The following is a 20,955-nucleotide window of genomic DNA, read 5'->3' on the forward strand; positions in this document are numbered from 1 at the left end:
ACTCCGGGTAATTCTTATTGGCTTTTTGACTCTGCATGTTATAATCATATGACCACTAATCTTAAATTCTTATCTTCTACAAAACCTGTATCTTTCTTACCACCAATCCATACTGCAAATGGTACTAAAATGAACATCACACATACTGGTCATGTGTCTACCTCAAATCTTCATCTCCCTAACACCTATTATGTCCCTAATTTAGCACTCAATCTTATTTCTATTGGTCAGTTGTGTGAAAAAGGACTAAATGTTATTTTTTCTCCCCATGGTTTCCAGGTACAGGATCCACAAACGGGACAGATTCTTGGGAAGGGTCGCAGAGTGGGTCGATTATTTGAGCTTGCATCTTTACATCTTCCTCAGAGATTTGTGTCTACAGCTACAATCCCTAATTCCTCCATTCACCAATGGCATCTTCGTCTTGGTTATGCTTCTGCCAGTAAAATTCAACCTTTAATTTCTCGTGGATTATTAGGTCTACTAAGTTTGAGTCATTTAATTATTTAAATTGTCAGCTTGCAAAACAACCTACATTATCTTTTTCTCATAATAATACTACTTCAGACACTCCTTTTGGTTTAATTTATTCTGACATTTGGGGTCCTTCTCCTATTTCTTCAATAAATGGTTTTCGTTATTTTGTGATATTTATTGATGATTATTCTCGGTTTACTTGGATATATTTTTTGAAATATCGATCTGAGTTATCACAAATTTACATCACATTTGCAAAAATGATTAAAACTCAGTTCTCTTGTGACATTAAATTCTTCAAACAGACAATGCCATGGAATATCGGGATTCTTCTTTACTTCAGTTTCTTAGTCAACAAGGCACCATTGTTCAACGTTCTTGTCCTCACACCTCTCAACAGAATGGGTAAGCCGAACGCAAGCATCGCTATATTCTTGATTCTGTACGTACTCTTCTTCTTTCTGCCTCATGTCCAGAAAAATTTTGGGGAGAAGCAGCTCTTCATGCTGTTTATATTATTAACCGTCTTCCTACCTTGGTTCTTCATAATTTATCTCCTTTTGAAAAATTGTTTGGACAACCTCCTGACTATTCCATCCTTAAACCTTTTGGATGTGTTTCTTTTATTCTTTTACAACCTCATGAACATACAAAATTAGAACCCCGTGCTCGTCTATGTTGTTTTCTTGGTTATGGCATTGAACACAAAGGGTATCGTTGTTGGGATCCTGTTTCTAATAAGTTACGCATCTCTCGTCATGTTACCTTTTGGGACAATACTATGTTCTCTTCTCTTTCCAAATTTCATCACTCTGTCAATACTGACTCTCTATTTTTCACTGACTCCTCCAAAGAGTTGTTTCCAAGTCTTGATCCAGGTGATTGTGATGTGCTCAATATTAGCCCAACTACACCTGCCCCTGTTGAATCTGCACCAGTTGTTGATCCAGTACATGCATTTACATCTCCTCCTACCACTACTCTTCGTCGTTCTACCCATGTAAGAGAAACTCCTCATTATCTTTCTGATTTTCACTATTACTCTACTATTGCAACTGTTCATGAGCCTCGTTCTTATCATGAGGCAAGTACTGACCGTCTTTGGCAGCAAGCTATGACTGACGAACTTCAGGCTTTAGAGAAAACTCATACTTGGGATTTAGTTGATCTCCCACCAAACAAGACCCCTATTGGTTGCAAATGGATTTACAAAATCAAGACCCGTTCTGATGGAACTATTGAACGCTACAAAGCTCGCTTAGTAGCCAAAGGGTACACTCAAGAGTATGGTATCGACTATGAAGAAACTTTTGCTCCAGTAGCCCGATTAACATCTATACGCAGTCTCTTAGCTATTGCTGCAGTTCATAAATGGAAACTTTTCCAGATGGATGTTAAAAATGCTTTTCTTCATGGTGATTTAACAGAAGAGGTTTATATGCATCCTCCTCCTGGTTATCATTCTCCTCATAAGGTTTGCAAACTTCGGCGAGCCTTATATAGATTAAAACAAGCTCCCAGGGCCTGGTTTGCCAAATTTAGTTTCACTCTTGCTCAAATTGGTTTTCTCTCTAGTCCATATGATTCTGCATTATTCACTCGCCGGACTGACAGTGGTATTGTTCTTCTGTTGCTTTATGTTGATGATATGATAATAACAGGAGATGATTCATTTCGTATTTCAGAGTTACATTATTATCTCAATCAGCATTTTGAAATGAAAGACCTAGTTTCTCTCAGCTGTTTTTTGGGTCTTGAAGTTTCTCAAAATTCTGATGGCTATTATCTATCTCAAGCCAAGTATGCATCCGACTTACTTTCTCGAGCAGGCATCACTGATAGCAAAACAGTATCAACCCCATTGGAGCTCAATTGCAAACTTACACCTCTTGATGGCACTCCTCTTGATGATCCTACTTTATATCGACAGCTTGTCGGGAGTCTTGTTTATCTCATAGTTACTCGACTTGATATTTCAAATGCTATTCATCTGGTTTGCCAGTTTATGTCTGCTCCTCGCTCAACTATATTCTCTGTAGTACTTTTAATTCATCGTTATATCAAAGGTACTCTTTTTCATGGTTTGCACTTTTCCGCTACCTCCTCCCTAGTATTATCTGGCTACTCTGATGCTGATTGGGCTGGTGATCTGACAGATCGTCGCTCTACAACTGGTTATTGTTTCTTCTTGGGTAATTCTCTTATCTCTTGGCGTAGCAAAAAGCAAACTGTTGTTGCACGTTCTAGCACAGAATCTGAATATCGTGCTCTTGCTGATGCTACATGTCACGACCCAACCTATGGGCCGGACCGGCACTAGGACCTTTACAAACCCAATTCAATAAATACTTCTAACACATGCGGAAATTCTAGAAGTTTATAGAATTACACAAACATGAATAGACGACCTGCGAGGGAGAAAAGCAGGTTAACCTCAAAAATATCCTCCTGTGGCCTGGAAAAATATTGAACAGGAGTGAGCGTTCGACTCAGAGAGTAAAATATCAATTTTAACCATAATCTCTATAACTATCTAAAACTAATACACCCTATAGAGTGAAATGCAACATCAGCAATAATTTCACATCACAACATCAAAAAGGTAATTTGGAGCACTCACACACCCATTAATATCAATCATAATATATGGGAGTTGATCCCCTATACAGCTCTCTTAAATCCAACCTGTGCCAGCGAAGAACTCAAGCCGGACTTTCGCTTAATAAACCAAATCGGGGTCCCAGCGAAGAACTCAAGCCGTGTCTACCCCGAAGGATCGAGTCCCAGCGAAGATCTCAAGCCGTGTCTACCCGTCCTATCCATAGTCAACACCACATCACACGCACGCCAACGCACGCACAATGCTCCAAATTACCATAACAACATCCATGGCACTTTAACAGTTATGAATGCAACATAAAACGTGCTTAGATTTTAACTACATAGATACATACATATAAGTGATGCATGGGCATGCTTGAACATATAATAATAGTGAAATTACAATTAAAATTAATATTTTACTCACAGACTTGATAACGGTCACTGTGGCTGCTGGGCGGAGGAAGAAGGCTGTCCCGGCTCACCTGATAATTTTATTACAATCATTTAATAAATTTGACTCAATACAAACTTAAGAAAAGACCAAATACGTCCTAAGTCGTGCTGAAAATCCGGCAGAGTCTCCCCTATACCTAGGACCTACCCAACCTGCAAAAGGGCTCAAAACGCACTTCTATATTCACAATCCATATATCCACAACTCAATCACATCACACAGCCCCTCCTGGGCCCATCCAAATAGTCATCCATCACAATATGTAAAATTTCAATTTAGTCCTTATAATTGACTCTTTTTGCAAAAACTACCCAAATGAACTCTAAAAATTCTAAAACTTTGCCGCGCAGTCCTTAGCAATATTACTAGGCTAATGCAAAAAGAATAATAATTTTCTGAGCTACCACGAATATTTTACGGATTTTTAATCTTATTTAAGCACTATAAAATTATGAAAAAATAAGGTTCGGGTTTACCTATGCCGATTCTGACTTCGGGGACGCGCTCGGGACGTCTGACAATGGTGGGATAGTTAAAACCTCGATCCAATTTGGAGACTTTTCCGGTAATCGGTCTTTCTGGCTAAAAATTCACAGACCCGGACAACTGTTAAATTTTTGCGAATTGAAGATACCTACATGAAGCCCACAACACGGGGGTTAGTACATAAATTTTACGGAATTTTTTAAGCTCATTTAATGCTTGAAAAAACACTACGAAGTTCCGTGGGACCCACCGAAAAATGGTGTCGAAAAAATTTGAAATTTATATTGCCGCAAAGCTCTCGACAAGTGGAGCGCTCTGGTACTCTCGGTTTTCTCGTGGGGTTCACGGTTTGCGAGAAATCTAGCCCAAAAATCAAAATGGGCTAAAACTTTCTGGGCAAAAATTGGATAAACCGCTCGATGGATTTCGGTGTTCTTGGTGTCTATGGAAAGCTCTCGACGAGTAGATGGATTTAGACACAAGACCCGGTCCGATTGGTGGCCGGATCGACCGGATTTCGACCGGGAAGACGAAGCGGTGCGCTTGCCCGTCGCGTCGCTTCGTGTGCCTTTTGCCGGCGTTCCAAGCGGCGGCCGGTGAGGGGAGGTGGCTGGGGAGGCACGCCGGCAGGCTGGGGTGACTGGGGAGGCGCGTCGGCGGGCTGGGGTGGCTGGGGAGGCGGCGGCGCGGCAAGGGGAGAAGGGAGGAGAGAGAAAACGAGAGAGAAAGAGAGAGGGGTCGGGACGCACGTGGGGAGGAAGAAAAAGGAAGAAGCCAGTCCGATTCGACCGGTCCGATTCAGAATATAAAATTTTGAATTTTTTACTCTGCCTTGGGACAGAAAATGAAGTCCAAAAATTCTGAAAAAATTTTAGAAAACTCAGAAAAATGCGTAGACTCCAAATATATTTTTAGTTTTGCCACGTGGTCTTTAAATTAATTTTTAAAAATCATCAAAGTTTATATATTCAGAAAATCGAACCCGATTTCTAAAATCTGAAAAATTTCAAATAATTTTCTAAAATTCAAATAAAATAAAATATCAATATTTACCCAAAAATAATAAATTTAAAAATTATGGGTGTTACACTACATCTGAATTACTTTGGTTACGGTGGTTATTAACTGATTTGGGTATCACTCATTCTTCTGCCACGATGCTTCATTGCGATAATAGAAGTGTCATACAGATTTCTCATAATGATGTATTTCATGAGCGTACTAAATTAAAACATTGAAATTGATTGTCATTTTGTACGTCATCATGTTGCTCATGGCACCATATGTTTGATTCCTGTCTCCTCTGTCAGCTAAACCGCTGATATATTCACCAAAACGCATCCTCCCGCTCGCTTTCAGGATCTCTTAAGCAAACTCAAGTTGGCACCTGTGCTACCACCTTGAGTTTGAAGGGGGGTGTTAGCATAATTACAGCAATAAGCATGATTATAGGAGATTTGTGTAGCATAATTACAGCAATTATTATTCTTGTCTAAATTAGCTCATATTCTCATGTATAAATAGATGTAATATCTCTGTAAATAAGACACAGACAAATACAAAATCCTTTTTTTCATTACTTATATTCTTTCTTCTAACAGATGTAAACGGCATACATAATCTGGATGGTCTGAGTCTTCAAATCCCGGCGGTTGAGACATGTATGTTTCATGATCCAAGTAGCCATGGAGAAAGGCATTAGCAATATCAAGTTGTCGGGTGTGCCAGTTGTGCATGGCGACAATGGAAAGAACAGTTCAGACAGTATTCATTTTTACTACTGGGCTGAATGTCTCATTGTAATCAATCCCGTCCTGCTGGGTGAATCCCTTCGCTACTAGTCTATTGATCCTCTTTTAATTCGAAATATCCACTTATTTCCCACGATATTCTGATCAGGTGGTTTGGGCACTAATTTCCAAGTTTTATTTTGTAGAAGAGCATTCATCTCATTTATCATGGCATCTCTCCGTTGTGAGTATGGACTGGCCTGATTGAAAGTGCGAGGCTCAACCTGCAGGTAGTCAGTATCTTTGATAACAACATTAGCTTGTCGTTTCTGAAGTGTCTTTGGATGAAGGACCATGTTGTGTGTCCTTATGGATGCGGTAGCAGTAGTTGTTGGGGGTGGAGAGCAAGGATATTAGGTAAAATCTACTTCCAAATTAAGTGCTGAAGGAGATGGCATTTTAGGTTGTGGGACTGTAGGATCAGATGGAGTGGAAATAGGTAGCACAGGTAAAATCTACATATCTGTTAGAGGCGGAGTAGAAGATGAAGTTTGATTTAAATTTGAAATGGAGGAATGTGATGGCATACCTGATTTTTCTCCAGGAACCATGGGATTGGTGTACTGTCTACTTAAAGTCAGCCATGGCTATTACGCCGCACCTTGTTGCACAACAGATTTAGAACCTGATTTGAACAAAAAAAGATTATCATAAAACTGTACATGGCGAGCTAGACAAACTCTGCTAATATGAATATCCAAGCATCGATAAGTTGAGTGGGATGGACTCTGACCGAGGTAAACACATGGCTAGGTTCGGAATTGAAACTTGTGTTTATCGTATGGCGGAAGTAGAGGATAGATAGTACAGCTAAATGGTTTGAGGGTCAAATAGGATGGATCAGATGTATGTAGTAACTGATATGGGGATTTGTTTTTGAGGACAGAAGATGGTAACATATTGATTAATTGAGCACTTGTATCAAAAGCAAATTGCCAATATTTGAATGGAACAGCTGAATGTCCAAGTAAGGTTAGGCCAGTGTCTACAAGATGTCTGATCTTCCTTTCTACTGTACCGTTTTGTTCATGTGTATATGGACATACAATTCGATGTTGAATGCCACAATTAGCAAAATATTTGTTTAATTTCTGGTACTCTCCACCCCAATCTGATTGAACAGATTTTATTTTAGTGTGAAATTGGCATTCAACAAAATTCTGAAACTGAATAAGCAAATTGAAAATTTCACTTTTATTCTCCATAAAGTATACCCATGTATGACTGGTATAGTCATCAACAAATAATAGACAATAAAGGTGACCCAAAGAAGAAATAACTGGTGATGGACCCCAAACATCGGAGTGAACAATATCAAAAGGATACTGACTCTTATGTTCAACAGAAGCAAGACTTAATCTAGACATTTTTCCTAAAAGACATAAAGAACAAGGAGAAACTCTAGAAGTGGAAGCTGGTAATTTAAAAGTAAACAAAATTTTGTCAACACATCGAGGATAAGGATGACCTAGTCTTGAGTGCCAATCGTCCATTGTCATCTTTTCAATAGCCATAGCATGCTTCAGTGGTGGACGAATTGTGTACACTCCATTTTCACTTAGTCCCTGAAGAAGAATTTGCTTGGTGGTTTGATCCTTGACAAGAAAAAAATCAGGCAAAAATTCAAAGAAACATGAATTGTCAGAGGTGAATTTTTGAACATATAAGAGATTTTTTATTATTGATGGAACATGAAGAGTATTTGTAAGTTTAAGTGGTCCATTGACTGCAGGAATATAAGTGATACCAATGTGGTGAATTGGCACGCCATTGCCATTGCCAACATGTAGGTGATCATGTCCTTTGTACTCCTGCGCGAGACTCAAATTAGAGAGGTCTGGTGTAATATGATAATTTGCCACAGTCTCCAGAAACCATGGAAGGGATGTTTTAGTAACAGGAAAGCCATGACAGTGATAATTTGCTTGAGGGGAGAAGTGTGGTTTGGCAGCATTAGTTAAGGAATATCTTCTACGGCATTTGTCAGCAGTATGATTCCTAAAACCACATATTTAATAAGGTCCTCTTGGACGAAAAGATCTGTTGACATTGCCACATTGCCTTGGAGCAGGAGAACGAGGTGGAGAGGGTAACAGTCCAGCTGCAGTATTAGTAGGAGATTGTTGCTGTGACACTATATTGGCAATGGGAGGCTCCTGTGAGCTTTTAATAAGAACCTCGTGAGCAACAAGCTATCCATATAATTCAAAAAAGGTGACTGGTTCCGATCGAAGATTAAGAGCTGCGATTATTGGATAATATTTGCTGCCAATATTCTGGTAGATAATGGCATTGAATTCAACACTTGAAAGCGGGTGACCTGCTGATTCTAATTCGTCAGCGAGAGATTTAGCACGATGAAGATAACAATAGACATATCATTCTTTTTGAGTTCCTGAAGCTCAATGTGAATATGCAATTGTCTATTCTGAGAAATGAATATGCAATTGTCTATTCTGAGAAATGAATATGCAATTGTCTATTCTGAGAAATGGACCCAAAAGCATTTGATAATGCTTGCCAGACTTCATATGAAGATTTCAAGCCAATAACATATGGAAATATCTCCTCACTAAGTGAAGAGAGAATCCATGATAGAAGAATTTGGTCTTTTTGAAACCAGGTATCAAACTCAGGATTGGTAACAGGATCAGTAGCGAGAGGGACAATAACTGTTTTAGAGGGAGGCGCAGCTGAGCCATCAACAAATTTTTGGAGTTTAAGATAGTTCAACAAAGGAATGAACTAGGTTTTCCAAGCTAAATAGTTCTTGGTGGTAAGCTTGATAGCAAATGTGTGATGGGCAGAAGATGGAGTTGAGGAGATAGAAATGTAGGGCTAGTGACAGAAGAATTGTTTCCATTTGTTGAGTCACTCATTTTGATATTAAGGAGGCTCTAATACCATGTAGAGATTCAGAGTATGGGAAAATTTTGTATTGCTGTATGTTGATATGCTGTATACAAGACACTATATATAGAGATGACAAGAAATAGAATATTGAGATATTGACTGAATAAAAGATACAAAGTTTAATTTTGAAAGGTTGGTAAGATATGGGATAAAGACAGCCTTTATTCCCTAATAAAGAGTACTACAGTTTTTGATCTTACCGTTACTACAAAATTTTCTGTATGCATTGAATTAAGTTTGGAGCAAGTCGAAAAGGACACATGATTACCATGTTTTCTACATATAATTGATCTGAACATGCTGATGCTCCATCGTTAGATGCCAGACTTAGCATTTTGAAGGACTTCACTGATAATTCCTGTGATCAAATGAAAACAGAAGGGAATACGTTGTCCTGTGCCATATTTTCGTCATACAGGACAGAAACCGGCTAGAAAGGCTTTGCCCCTTCTTCTTTTTGAAGAAGATGGAGTTCTTGATCAGTTTCTTTTCTTGTCATGGTGTTGCTACTGGGAAATATATACCTCTCTGCATTAGAGTATACTTTCATTTAATTAACATAATTCCTAGCTTTCCTCCTAATAAAGTTCAAGAAACCAAAAAAACTCACTAAACACATACTAATTAGGTAAGCTCGATCGCTTTAGAGAGAAAGTGTGTGCTCACCAAGTTATGGAGAAAGAGAGAAGCTGAGTTATATGTTGACACTTGACGAGGTCATCAATGAATTGGTTTAGTCATTAGTATGGTTAATTGACCGTGCTAAGGTAATTGAAGTGCAAAATTACCAACACAGGGTGCAATGGATAGATTTTACGAAAATGGGGTGAGTTCGGGTGAGGTGGAAGTGATGCACAAAGACGCTAATATGAATAGCGTCTGAAGAACAATACGCTAATTTAAATAGTGTCTAAAGACCAGCTGCCTTGCCACCAACCAGCACAGCTTTTGCAGAGATTCTCTGCAGGAGGGTCACGTCAAAATGCAAAGGGAACGCTATTCAAACTAGCGTTCAAGGTTTGGACACCATTCTTAATGGCGTGCGGAGGTGTTGTCACTCAGCCAGCCAATCTCGCAGGGACAGCAGCGGCACTGGGATGCCATTGTTAATGGCGTGCGGACAGGGACGCTGATATTATTGGCGTCCACAGTTTAAATTTTTCTCTCCATTTATTCTCACAAACCAACCTCATTCATTCATGCCACAGACATTTTTTAAGCCGAACTCATCTCCCTCATTCTCTCATCCCTCTCTTTTGTTTTTCTGTTTTGTTGGTGTAAGATCATCCTGCTCGGTGGACCAAGAAAGGCAGAGGAGCTGCAGTAGTCGTGGACGTAATATCATCCTGCATCCTGCTTGGTGTAAGATCATCCTGCTTGGAAAAGGTTTTGTTGAAGAATTTTTGTTCTTGAAAAAATTAAGGTATGTATTTTGTTAGTTGCAGAATGTATTTGAGTGTTTAATGTTCTTATTTATTTAGAAGGTTGATAAAATATATATATTTTTAAGTATGCATGCATGCATGTTTTATGAAGTAGGTTTTGATAATGAAGCCATGACGAAGCCATCACGCCATTCATAATGGTGTTTTGTTGTCCAGGTTCCACCACTTGAACGCAATTCATAATGGCGTTTTGATAATAAACGCTTTTTGGCGACCGGACGATAATTTGGTTAGCGTTTTTGTCATTTGAATGCTATTTTGATTAGCATCTACTACTCAATGACTTTTCCTTGCCCCTCCCCGTAATTTACTTGAGTGATACCCTGTTTTGGTATTTTTCACTGTACAATACCCTTGTACGGTAAACTTCCCCATTAGTATGGTGTTGGGTGCAAGGTTGGCCCAAGAGCTGCCATATTTAAACCAAAGGTGGCGCCAGGTTTCAAACTTTATGCTTCTCTGTCTCAAGCTCCTCACTGGTCAGTTGGGTATCCCAAAACTACCTCTCTCCGGCCACTTGTCACCCTCTTCGACCCACTGGCACTCGCTGTTCGATCCCTCATTTGACTACACTAGGCTTTTCTCTCTTCCCCTTCTCTTTCATGGCATTTTCCCTCTCTACACACGCCCCTCTGCACCTCTTGACGGGTTTTTGCACCCCCATGACCATCTCTTACCAGATTTACACTCGCTAGGAGATGAAGACATCCACATCCACATACATAGATATACAGAATTCTCTCTGATCAACACCATAACTCTAAAGGCCCATTATCACTACTCTCCTCGTGTCCATTTTGATAAATGGAGAACCCTTTTTCACCTTTATCCACAGACACTAGCAACGCCACCACCAAAGTTAGTAAACCAAAAATGGGTTGTTCTCAGAATTCCCCGCTCTCCTCTATCTGTGGACCACTTAACCACCCGTCCAGCAGAGTACCATATGCTACCACCTTTTCAAAGCCTGCAGTTTCCACAAGCATATCCTCTAGAGCATGCTGCATCAGCATATCGTTTGTATCCTTTCTGGATTTGGCAGAATGGGATTGAAATTCATAAGTCATGCTTTTTGCAGCCAAATGGGTTGTCAATAGGGCAAGAAAGGAGAGTTCTTGATGCATACAAGACAAAGGTTGCAAGAATTAAGCGAAAGCTTTCACGCCAAAGGAGCGTTGGCAAAAGTTTTCCTTCTGGTGCTAATTCGTCTCAGGTGGATATAAGGAGATCGTCCTTTGTGGAAGACAGCCAGAGCACCATCAACAGAGATCTCTATAAATTTTGCACGTCAGATAACAAGGTATGTTTCTGCCAAAATTTTGAATTTGGGTTGACCATGTTCCTGATTTTATTTGTTTGATTTTGATGTTTGGATCTCTGTCATGTCTAAATATATTGTTCTTTTATGTTTCTCTGCAGAGACTAAGGGTGTTGCTAAGTAAGGAATTGAAGAACAGTGATGTTGGGTCTCTTGGGAGGATTGTCCTTCCAAAGGTGAAGTTTCCTTGATCATAAGGGCATGTCTAGGGCCAGTAATTGTTTGCAGATTTTGCTTGTTTCGGTTTCTGTTTCTTTCTTTCATCCTTTATTTTCTTCTAGAGAGTAAGAAAAGAGGTAAAACAGCCAAACAAAACGTTTGTTTGACTTGCTCTTTTTGAACAATGTGACATAGTTGTGATTTAGACTGCCCAATAACTAATCTCTTCCTGACTTCTCGTTTGGTGCAGAAAAACAAGAAATGGGAAAATAAAAAAGAGGGAGAGAAAGAGAGAGAAAGAGAGAGAGAGAGAGAGAGAGAGAAGTAATAATATCCTTGTAATGATAGTAAGCAAGAATAATTACCATAGCATTATATTCATTGGATTATTTTACTTTTTCTAGTTAGATATGTTTATATTATCTGATATCCAAAGCTTATCTAATGTGTGCTTCTTTGCATGCCTATCCAGAGAGAGGCAGAGGAAAATCTTCCTATCCTCTCTGACAAAGAAGGTATCCAAGTTGTGATCAGAGATGTAAACTCTAACAAAGATTGGAGCTTGAAGTTCAAGTAAGCATTTGGATGCTATATTCTTTTTTTTTTTCTTCCCTTTTATTTTCTTGTATATTTTTCTTTGATGACACAGGTTTTGGTGTAACAACAAGAGCAGAATGTATGTTCTTGAAAACACAGGTGGGTGAAACTGAAACAAACTTGCTTTTCTCTTTAGTAGCTATTTCTCCCTATTCTGAAATCTATTTTACAAAACACAGGAGATTTTGTAAAGCAAAATGGGCTGGAGATAGGAGATTCCCTTACACTTTACGAGGATGAGTGCAAGAATCTCGTGAGTTTACCTTTCCTTATATGACAATCACAGTATTAATTAATTAATTAAGTTTATGTTCAAAATTAAAGTTGTATTAATTAAAAATTGGAAAAGGGAAGTCTGTTTAGCTATATGACAATGTTGCCCTTGACCTTTTCTATAATGCTGACACATACTTTGGAAGGAGAAGACTATGAACCATTGTAATTTGTCTTGCGAGGATGCAGTATTTCTCCTTCAAGAAGCTGGAAACACCACAAATCTTGCCTTCATACAAGCAACGGTCCACAAACTACCTATACATACCACATATGTACCAAGATAGGGATGAAGAAGAAGCATCTTTAGCACTACTTATAGAACAACTTAATCATAAAGAACAGCAAGAATCTAACAGCCTTGTGACATTGTCTATGGATATTTCTTCTTCTTATAGACACAAAGAGGAAGAGAGAAATGGTCCATTCAACAATGAAACAAGCATTAGTATCAATCCCGAACCAGCACCAGCAGCCATGCAACCCACATCAATGCAAGTTGTAGATGATCACTATATTGACGACTGCTATACTGGGCTTGGTGTTCTTCCTGATGTCAATAGCTATAATTTTTCACTATGATCAAAGCCTATGGTTGGTTGGGAAGCTACCAAGTTTAATGACAAGCAATTGGAGGAAAAGAAATGTCTGTTAATCATGGGTGATAATGCAACTTCGAGGTCGAACAATGTGTTCTTTGGCTATATACTGTTACCTAATTGTTTCTGAACTTTGATTTTTCTATTTTTATTTTATTTTATTTTCTGGGGTTTAGGAGCACATAAGTGGAGCTAGACATTGCATTCTTTGAACAGGATTCTTTGCTATCAGGAAAGAAATTAATGTTAGTTCGTTTAGAAGAGTTTGTAGTTATTTTCTTTGGGAAATTTGACTTCGTTTATTATGAACTCTTATACACAATTATGTGGGATTTAATAAGTAAATATCACTATATATTTTATATTTTGGGTCAATGATAAACCGAATATACGTAAGAAAAATTTATTTCTAATTATTTATTTATTATAAGTAAATTTGTGTCAATAGCTTAGGGAAATTATTAAGTGTATCCAGTATACATATATTATCTTTCACAATCGTATAAAACTTATAGTAGGATTCACTTTTTTATGAGAGAAAAAATATTATTTTTCAATACTCTTAATATATTTAATAATTAAGCAATTGCTTAAATGCTCTCCTTTTACTTAATGGCAAAAGCCTTTTTTCTTTTAATATATATATAACTTTCATTCGTAATTTATTTATTTTTTTAAGGATGATGTTAAATAATATTTACGAATATCACTTTATACTTTATCTAAACTCGTATAATATTTTTAATATTTAAATTTATATTAAACTCAATTACAATATATTCTAAATTACCTGAAATTATCGAATAGTATCTAAATTAAATTAGTTTTATATATTTTGATTAATAATTTATATAAAAATATATTTTTTATTAACAATTTGTATTTAAAAGATTTAATAATTTTAAATAATATTTAAATTTTATGAATTTAAAATATAATATAAAAATATATAAATATTATTACAAAAATATCTAATTTATATTTAATTAATTATTTATTTATGTAAAAATATAACGTATTTATATATGCAGAATCAATGCTTTCCAAATGCTTTGTTTCAAAAAAAGAAAGAAACAAAATGAAGCCGCAAACTTGGTTGATTTAGAAACTTACGTAAAACAGACCATGCATGAAGCTTTTGACGGCGGATTTTGCCTCCCACCATTGATAGTGACCAGTGAAACCAAAAGGCATGGAAAAGCACTAGAATGGGTACTTCTGTGGGAGTGGATTTGTATATTTCATCGAACCGACTGGACTTTTTAATATAGGCCGACATACTGAAAATTAGGGTGAATTACAATTTCATCCTGAATTTTATTATTATTAATAAGTCAATTTTTTATATTTTTAAAAATTCAATAAAATGTTATTAAATTTTAATTTTATCAAGCACTTTAGTCTTTTTATTTATTCTCTCAATATATTTTAGACAACTATATAAGATATTTCATATTTGTCCTAACTTTTTATTATTTAGGCTTATTAATCACTTAGCAATGATATTATTTATATTGTTATATAAATCTCCTATGTTATAACACATGTGAATTTATTTTATATTTATTATTATATTTTTAGTTGGCTTATATGTTTATTAATTGTTATAAATTTGTTAAGTATAAAATTTTCTTTTTGAATTTTTGTTGAAAATTATAATTTTTTAATTTTACTCTCGAGAGTAATTTAGTAAAAGAGTAAAAATGAATTTTAATTTTGAAATTATACTAAACATGTGAAATTCAATTGAATTTTGCATTTTAAGTTGTGATACACCAAATAGTGAAATCTATTTCAAATTAATTTTAGCTTCTAAAATTTATGGTAGAATTAAATCAAATACTATTCAAGTATAACAACTAAATAGATGGAAGAATGAAAATATTAAACAAAATAAAAAATTAGAAATGTTTTAGTGAGTTTAAAAAATACGGGGATCTAACTTATTAAAAATAACAATAACTAGAGGGTTAAATTCCACCCACCGTCCTTCAATTTTGAGAGTTATTTTATTAATATCCTTGAATTTCAATTTGTATAATAAAAATACTTAAACTTCAATTTAACATTATCTAAAGTCCCTCGTGTCATTTTCCAATGGGAGTTCTGCCTAGATATTAACATGGACATGCCTACATAGAATAAAAATAATAAAAAAAATCTCTCTCCTCTATGTGTAGTATTTTAATAATAAAAAACTCTCTCTCTCTCTCTCTCTCTCTCTCTCTCTCTCTCTCTCTCTCTCTCTCTCTCTCTCCCTGAGCTCAATTCTTTTTTTTTGTTTTTTTCTCTTCCCTAATGGTTGAATCCTTTTCTTTTCTTCTCAATCTCATCTCATCCATGACTCCACATCATCTCAAACCTCCTAAAATCTCATCCTTGATAGGCGTTGACTCCTTTGCCTTTAGCCATACTCTCCTCTACCCTCACAAATCCAGCTCTCACATTGCTAGCTTCCTTCACTTCATTTTATGCTCTGCCTATAGCTTACCTTTTCTCTCCTTCCTCATATTCTCAGTCATTTTTCATCTATGCTTTGCATTCTTTTATGCCTTTTCATTGCCTTCATTTTGCTTAATATCTTAAAGCGTTTCAAATCCTCGCATCCACAGATCATGCTTTACCTGTTATGGAGGAAGGTTCTCGAATCCTCACACTCACAGAATCAGCCTCTCTTACATTTATTTCTCAAAGTCTCAAACTTGTTCTTCCTCTAATTGGTCGTTAGTTGACGGTCGCCCTCCCTCTGCCTTCCCTTTAGTTCTTTAGTAATTGAATTTTGTGTTCATTTGGATTGAAATTTTTTTAATTGGTTTATATTCTAATCAATTTTATTAATTGGGTTGAAATTCAACCTTCCTCTACCCTTTTCATCTCATTCTTTGGCTCTTCGTCTCACTTAAAACTCATGCAGTTCAGTTCTTCAATGGTTGAAATTTTGTCTCATCGTTTTCACTTGGGTTGTTATCTGGATGAAATTTGTCACCTAATTTTTGTGGGATTGAATTAATTTTGTTAATTTAGGTTTGTTCTATAGGATGGATTGATGTGGATTGATTAATTTTGTTAAATTTGATTGTGATTGATGTTGTTGCATATTGTGATGAATGATAATTTATATTGCATATGGGTTTAATCTTTTTTTTTTTTTTCTTATGAGTTTTGATTTTCATTTCTATATGCATCTCGGTTTGCTTAAAGCACATGATATTTTATTTTGTTGTTGATTTTGGTTAATATGATGGAATGATTATGGGTTTTAGGTGTTGCATAAAGGGATAGCAAGGTTAGGGAGAGAAAAGAAGTGGTAGGAGCGAATTTTTTATTATTATTATTAAAATGCCATTGGCTGAGAGAGAAGCTTTTTTTTTTTTTTTATTCCACATAGTCATGTCCACATCAGCATCTGGCTGGAGCTTCCATCAAAAAGTGGCATGAGGGATTTTGTGGATAGTGTTTTTTTTTTTCTTTTTTTTAATCAGACTTTGGATAGTGTTAAATTGAAGTACAAGGACATTACTGAAATAACCCTCAAAGTTGAAGGATGGTGCGTGAAATTTAACTTACCTAGAGATTAAATTATAATTAATCTAAAAATTAAAGGTAATTTTTATAGCTCGTCTCTATCCTTAAATTTTAATTTATTACTAAAAAATCCCTAAATTTTAATTTTATTTCACACAAATCTTTCTCACATGCTATAATAGGTTTTTCAAGTTAAAAACAATGAAATAGAGGATTTTATCATTCATTGGAAAATACTAAAATTATATTTATAAATATTAAATTTTAGCTTAGAAAGATTTTTTTTGTTTAATCCGAAAACTTTTTATTGTAGGTTAGATGGATTTTTTATGAAATAAAATTAAAATTTAAGAATTTTTTTAATAATAAGTTAAAGTTAATAGAGAGATAAATTTCAGGAGCAGAGTATAAAAATTACTCTATAATTAATCAACAATTAAACAAAACGACATAGGACAGCTGGAGGGGTATTTTTCAGCCTATTATCGAACGGCAAGTCGTTGCAACTGTTAACACGCTGCTTTCCACTTTTCAAATTCCAACTTGACCCTTATCCTTCTCTTCTTCAGTTTTCGGGGATAAGCCCCCAGGCCAGCTTCGCTTCTCCACTAATCTCCCCAGCGATGGCGGCAACAGTAACAGCATCAACTCTCTCCTCTGCCGCCTCTCTTTCTATCCGCACCAAGCCTCGCCTCTCTATTCCAAAACCCATTAAGTCCTTTCTCTACTCCAAATCACCCCAATTTCTCTCCCTTTCTTCCCATCCCACCACAATTACCAGAGCCCAATCCAGCGACATTGACACTTCCTTCTTCGACAACGTCAATCCCGAAGACGTTATCGTTTTTGACCCGCCAAGCCCCCCAGAAGACTTCGTTCCTCCGCCCTCCTTTGACGAGGGTCCCATCGAAACCGAGGAAGAAATCGCCGCTGCTTACGAAGAGCTATATGGACCCGCTTTTAGTGGAGAGAGCATTTTGGGCAATGATGTGTATGTAATGGACTCGAAGGTTAAAAAGACAACTGGGTTCGGTTCGAAAGGGAAGAAGGAGAAAATACGAGATGGGTTTGAGGAGAGAGTAGTGCAGGTGAGAAGAGTGACTAAGGTGGTTAAGGGAGGGAAACAGCTACATTTTAGAGCAATTGTGGTGGTAGGGAATAAGCAAGGCCAGGTTGGTGTTGGGGTTGGGAAAGCCAAGGAAGTAATTGCTGCTGTGCTGAAATCGGCCGTTAATGCGAGGAGGAACATCGTTACGGTGCCCATGACCAAGTACTCGACTTTTCCTCACAGGTATGTATTTCAAAACTGTGCTTGAATGCTAATCAATTTTCTGTGTTTGGAAGCCAATAATTTTATGTCTGCTTGAAATTCCTTGTCTCGTTTGCATACTTTGTTGATTCTCTGTTTGTTATTAGTGGCTTCTGGATTTATCTGTTCCTAAAGTTTTAAATTTATGGAATAAATATAATTGAGATTAAATTTGTCAGGTCAATTGTATGAATATTAAGTTTTGTAGAGCTAACTGTATGAAATTCCAGTTGGACTAGTAGTCAATTTTAATACACCACTGTGCATTGTGAGATCCATCGAGATGATGATCATATTAGGCAGGACCTAGTTGCTCAGGAAGTTTTAACGGTGTGTTTGGATGGAGTGAGTAAAGGGTTTATAAAGTAAGGTAAAGTAAGGTAATGGAAGGTAATGTAGCAGAACTTTCCTAATTCATCAACTTGGTGGGTTGAAAAAGTGAAGGTTTTGGAGGATTTTAAACCTTCAGAAACCTTACCTCCTTTAGAAAACTTTTCTCCCAAAGGAGTATGATACTTTAAAAACCCATCCCTTATCTCCAAAAACTTCCTCCTAAACAAGTTGTAAGTGGTTACCATTTTATGACATCTGAAGTATTTTGGCCATTTTAATTTTTAAGTGTAGGGTGAATTACCTTGAGGTCCCTAGAGATTAAAAAAAAAAATATGAAGCATGCGCTAGTATTAAGTTCCCAAGAGATAAAAAAAAAAGGGAAAGAAAGAAAAGAGGAAATGTAACAATAAATATCAATGGAATGGAATTGGACCAAAGATAGCTGAAGTGCACCTTCTGCAGAATACTATCATAGCCCAGCCTCTCAAAGCAACGGCTTCAGTTGCAAGTTGCAATTGCTGCAGAAATTGCAGGAACAACAACAGTAGCAATTACTTCCCTCTACGACCTAGCCTTTGCAGCCTCAGTTGCTACAACAACAGTAAACCATCAACAAAACCAACACTTCAGGCAGTCACCTGTTCACAAAGGCAACCACTTGGTAGCAATAACTGAGAGCTCGCTTTGCTTCATGGAACCAAAATGCAAGCTTCAAGGGAAATTGGATCTGCTTAAAAGGAACATTGAAATCCTTTAGTTGAGTTATTGCATCCTCACCATTTATCGTGGTTGTGGTAGATGATGATGATCCAAAGAAATCTATAATGCAAGCATTCAAAATATTGAAGAAGGCAATGAATATCCAAGATTGACTGCAATGGGAGGAAATCAATATGAAACAGAATCATACATGACTCAATCTAGGGTGGATTCATCTAATGATCCCTGTGAAAGGATAGAGGGGTAGTAGGTGTCTTCTTTTGAAGAGGAGAATTGGTGGGGATCTGAGGAAGAGTGGGTGGATGATGAGGTGTTCGAGGAGACTTGGGCATCAGTGGTGGATGGAGGGGCAGATCCATCTGAAGATCCCCTGGAAGGATGGCATGCAACCTGTTTCGTTTCTTGGAGATGAGCTTTGGAGTTTCTTCCATGGTTGTGCATATGTTTTTATTCCTAGATTCGAGAAAGAAGGGGACGGAGGAAGGGAGATTGGGGTATATGTTAGTGGGCGTTATTTTAGCCTTTTTATTATCATTGACTAATGGCAAAAACCTTTAAAATTGAGTGGAATGACTTTTTAATACCCAAGTAAAACCTAGGAATCATATAATGTAAATGTCAAAATATAGAGACAAACTGTTGATTAATGACAAACTCTAGGGACATTAGTTAATTCGCCCTTAAGTTTGTCTACTCTGAAGATAGGTTGGATATGCAATTTGGGGTTTTTCTTCCTCTTTTGAAAAATAACATAGAAGACAAATGCTTGGACATACAAGAGTCTTTTGCCTATTTTTTAAGTAATGATAGGACACAATTGAGCAGAATGTATACCTTAATGGACTGAAATTTTGCATGTGCAAAACCTTTTTGATAGAAATTTTAGCATGATAGAAATATTGCAGGGAAATTTCTAAAAATTTTTACCACTTCTGCCTAAAAGACGTTGGAGCCGATATTTCCAGATTTAAGTATGTAAATAAGAATTGTGTTATATCCATATTTCGTATTGCTTAGTCACGAGAGCATGAATTGTATTCTTTATGTGAATGTTTCACATAACATGACCATAATTCATGATGAGCTTAGTAACAAACTTGGTGCTTGCAAATGCGAGGTTGTAATTAATTATTTTGTGTAAATTAATGGCAGATCTGAAGGAGATTATGGGGCAGCAAAGGTGATGCTTAGACCAGCCTCACCTGGTACTGGAGTGATTGCTGGAGGTGCTGTAAGAATTGTTCTTGAAATGGCAGGTGTTGAGAATGCTTTAGGAAAGCAAATTGGGAGTAAGAATGCCCTCAACAATGCCAGAGCTACGGTTGTTGCTGTGCTAAAAATGAGGCAATTCCGTGATGTTGCTCGTGAACGTGGGATCCCAATGGAAGAACTGTGGAAATGATGGATATGGAAGATGGTTTTTGTTAAATAATTTTTTTTTGTCCTTGAATGTGCATTAGGTACAAGAAGTTTTTGTAGTTAAAGCCAATGGAAACAAGAACAAGATCCAGTCATTTGTCTTTCTTGCTCATGACCAGTGTATGTTATTTTAACTGATGCTAATCTCTTTTCTAATTATTGCTGCTTCGATCTTAAAAGCAGGGTGAGTATTCGGTTCAAACCGAACCGAATTAAATTACTAAAATCGAATTATTATATTTTAGAATCGAATCGAATTAAAATAAATGAAAAATCAAATCGAATCGCTTTATTTGGGTTTGGTTCGGTTCAAACTGATCGGTTTTAAATTTTGCTTAATTTTTTCTTCAAAATCAAATCGAATCAAAATAATTAAATTTTTTAAAATATAAAATAGAATCGAATCAAATCGAATTATATTAAAAATCAAACTGAATTACTGAATTTAAGGTGGTTCAATTCGATTTTTCGGTTTAAACCGAATATTATTTACCTCTACTTAAAAGCATTCGTTTTCATCCTTTCACATTTCCT

General features: G+C 36.6%; 3 protein-coding genes across 3 annotated transcripts; all 3 read left to right on the forward strand.

Moving 5' to 3' along the window:
- The first annotated feature begins 1,854 nt into the window (after positions 1 to 1,854).
- On the forward strand, positions 1,855 to 5,259 carry LOC131170339 (uncharacterized mitochondrial protein AtMg00810-like). Its single transcript, XM_058129391.1, has 2 exons — positions 1,855 to 2,760; positions 5,115 to 5,259. The coding sequence occupies exons 1-2, from the start codon at positions 1,865 to 1,867 to the stop codon at positions 5,257 to 5,259; spliced, it is 1,041 nt and encodes a 346-aa protein (XP_057985374.1). The 5' UTR covers positions 1,855 to 1,864.
- Positions 5,260 to 9,545: 4,286 nt separating this feature from the next.
- Positions 9,546 to 13,098, forward strand: LOC110652757 (B3 domain-containing transcription factor LEC2-like). Its single transcript, XM_058129392.1, has 10 exons — positions 9,546 to 9,550; positions 9,641 to 9,829; positions 10,007 to 10,147; positions 10,326 to 10,398; positions 11,005 to 11,469; positions 11,589 to 11,663; positions 12,119 to 12,219; positions 12,296 to 12,342; positions 12,423 to 12,496; positions 12,706 to 13,098. The coding sequence occupies exons 1-10, from the start codon at positions 9,546 to 9,548 to the stop codon at positions 13,096 to 13,098; spliced, it is 1,563 nt and encodes a 520-aa protein (XP_057985375.1).
- Positions 13,099 to 17,190: 4,092 nt separating this feature from the next.
- On the forward strand, positions 17,191 to 20,580 carry LOC110655368 (30S ribosomal protein S5, chloroplastic). The gene is made up of 2 exons (XM_021811668.2): positions 17,191 to 17,931; positions 20,155 to 20,580. Exons 1-2 carry the CDS (start codon positions 17,264 to 17,266, stop codon positions 20,402 to 20,404), a joined length of 918 nt encoding a protein of 305 aa, XP_021667360.2. The 5' UTR covers positions 17,191 to 17,263; the 3' UTR covers positions 20,405 to 20,580.
- The last annotated feature ends 375 nt before the right edge of the window (positions 20,581 to 20,955 follow it).

This window comes from Hevea brasiliensis, chromosome 11, assembly GCF_030052815.1.
Source record: "Hevea brasiliensis isolate MT/VB/25A 57/8 chromosome 11, ASM3005281v1, whole genome shotgun sequence".
NCBI classification, from domain to species: Eukaryota; Viridiplantae; Streptophyta; class Magnoliopsida; order Malpighiales; family Euphorbiaceae; genus Hevea; species Hevea brasiliensis.

Coding starts and splice junctions, on each gene's coding strand:
- LOC131170339 (XM_058129391.1), top strand. CDS start 1,865: ATGGATGTTAAAAATGCTTTTCTTCATGGTGATTTAACAGAAGAGGTT. Junction 2,761..5,114: donor CGTGCTCTTGCTGATGCTAC/ATGTCACGACCC, acceptor GTGTTACACTAC/ATCTGAATTACTTTGGTTAC.
- LOC110652757 (XM_058129392.1), top strand. Junction 10,148..10,325: donor TTGTTCTTGAAAAAATTAAG/GTATGTATTTTG, acceptor TTTGTTGTCCAG/GTTCCACCACTTGAACGCAA. Junction 11,664..12,118: donor GGAGGATTGTCCTTCCAAAG/GTGAAGTTTCCT, acceptor ATGCCTATCCAG/AGAGAGGCAGAGGAAAATCT.
- LOC110655368 (XM_021811668.2), top strand. CDS start 17,264: ATGGCGGCAACAGTAACAGCATCAACTCTCTCCTCTGCCGCCTCTCTT. Junction 17,932..20,154: donor TACTCGACTTTTCCTCACAG/GTATGTATTTCA, acceptor AATTAATGGCAG/ATCTGAAGGAGATTATGGGG.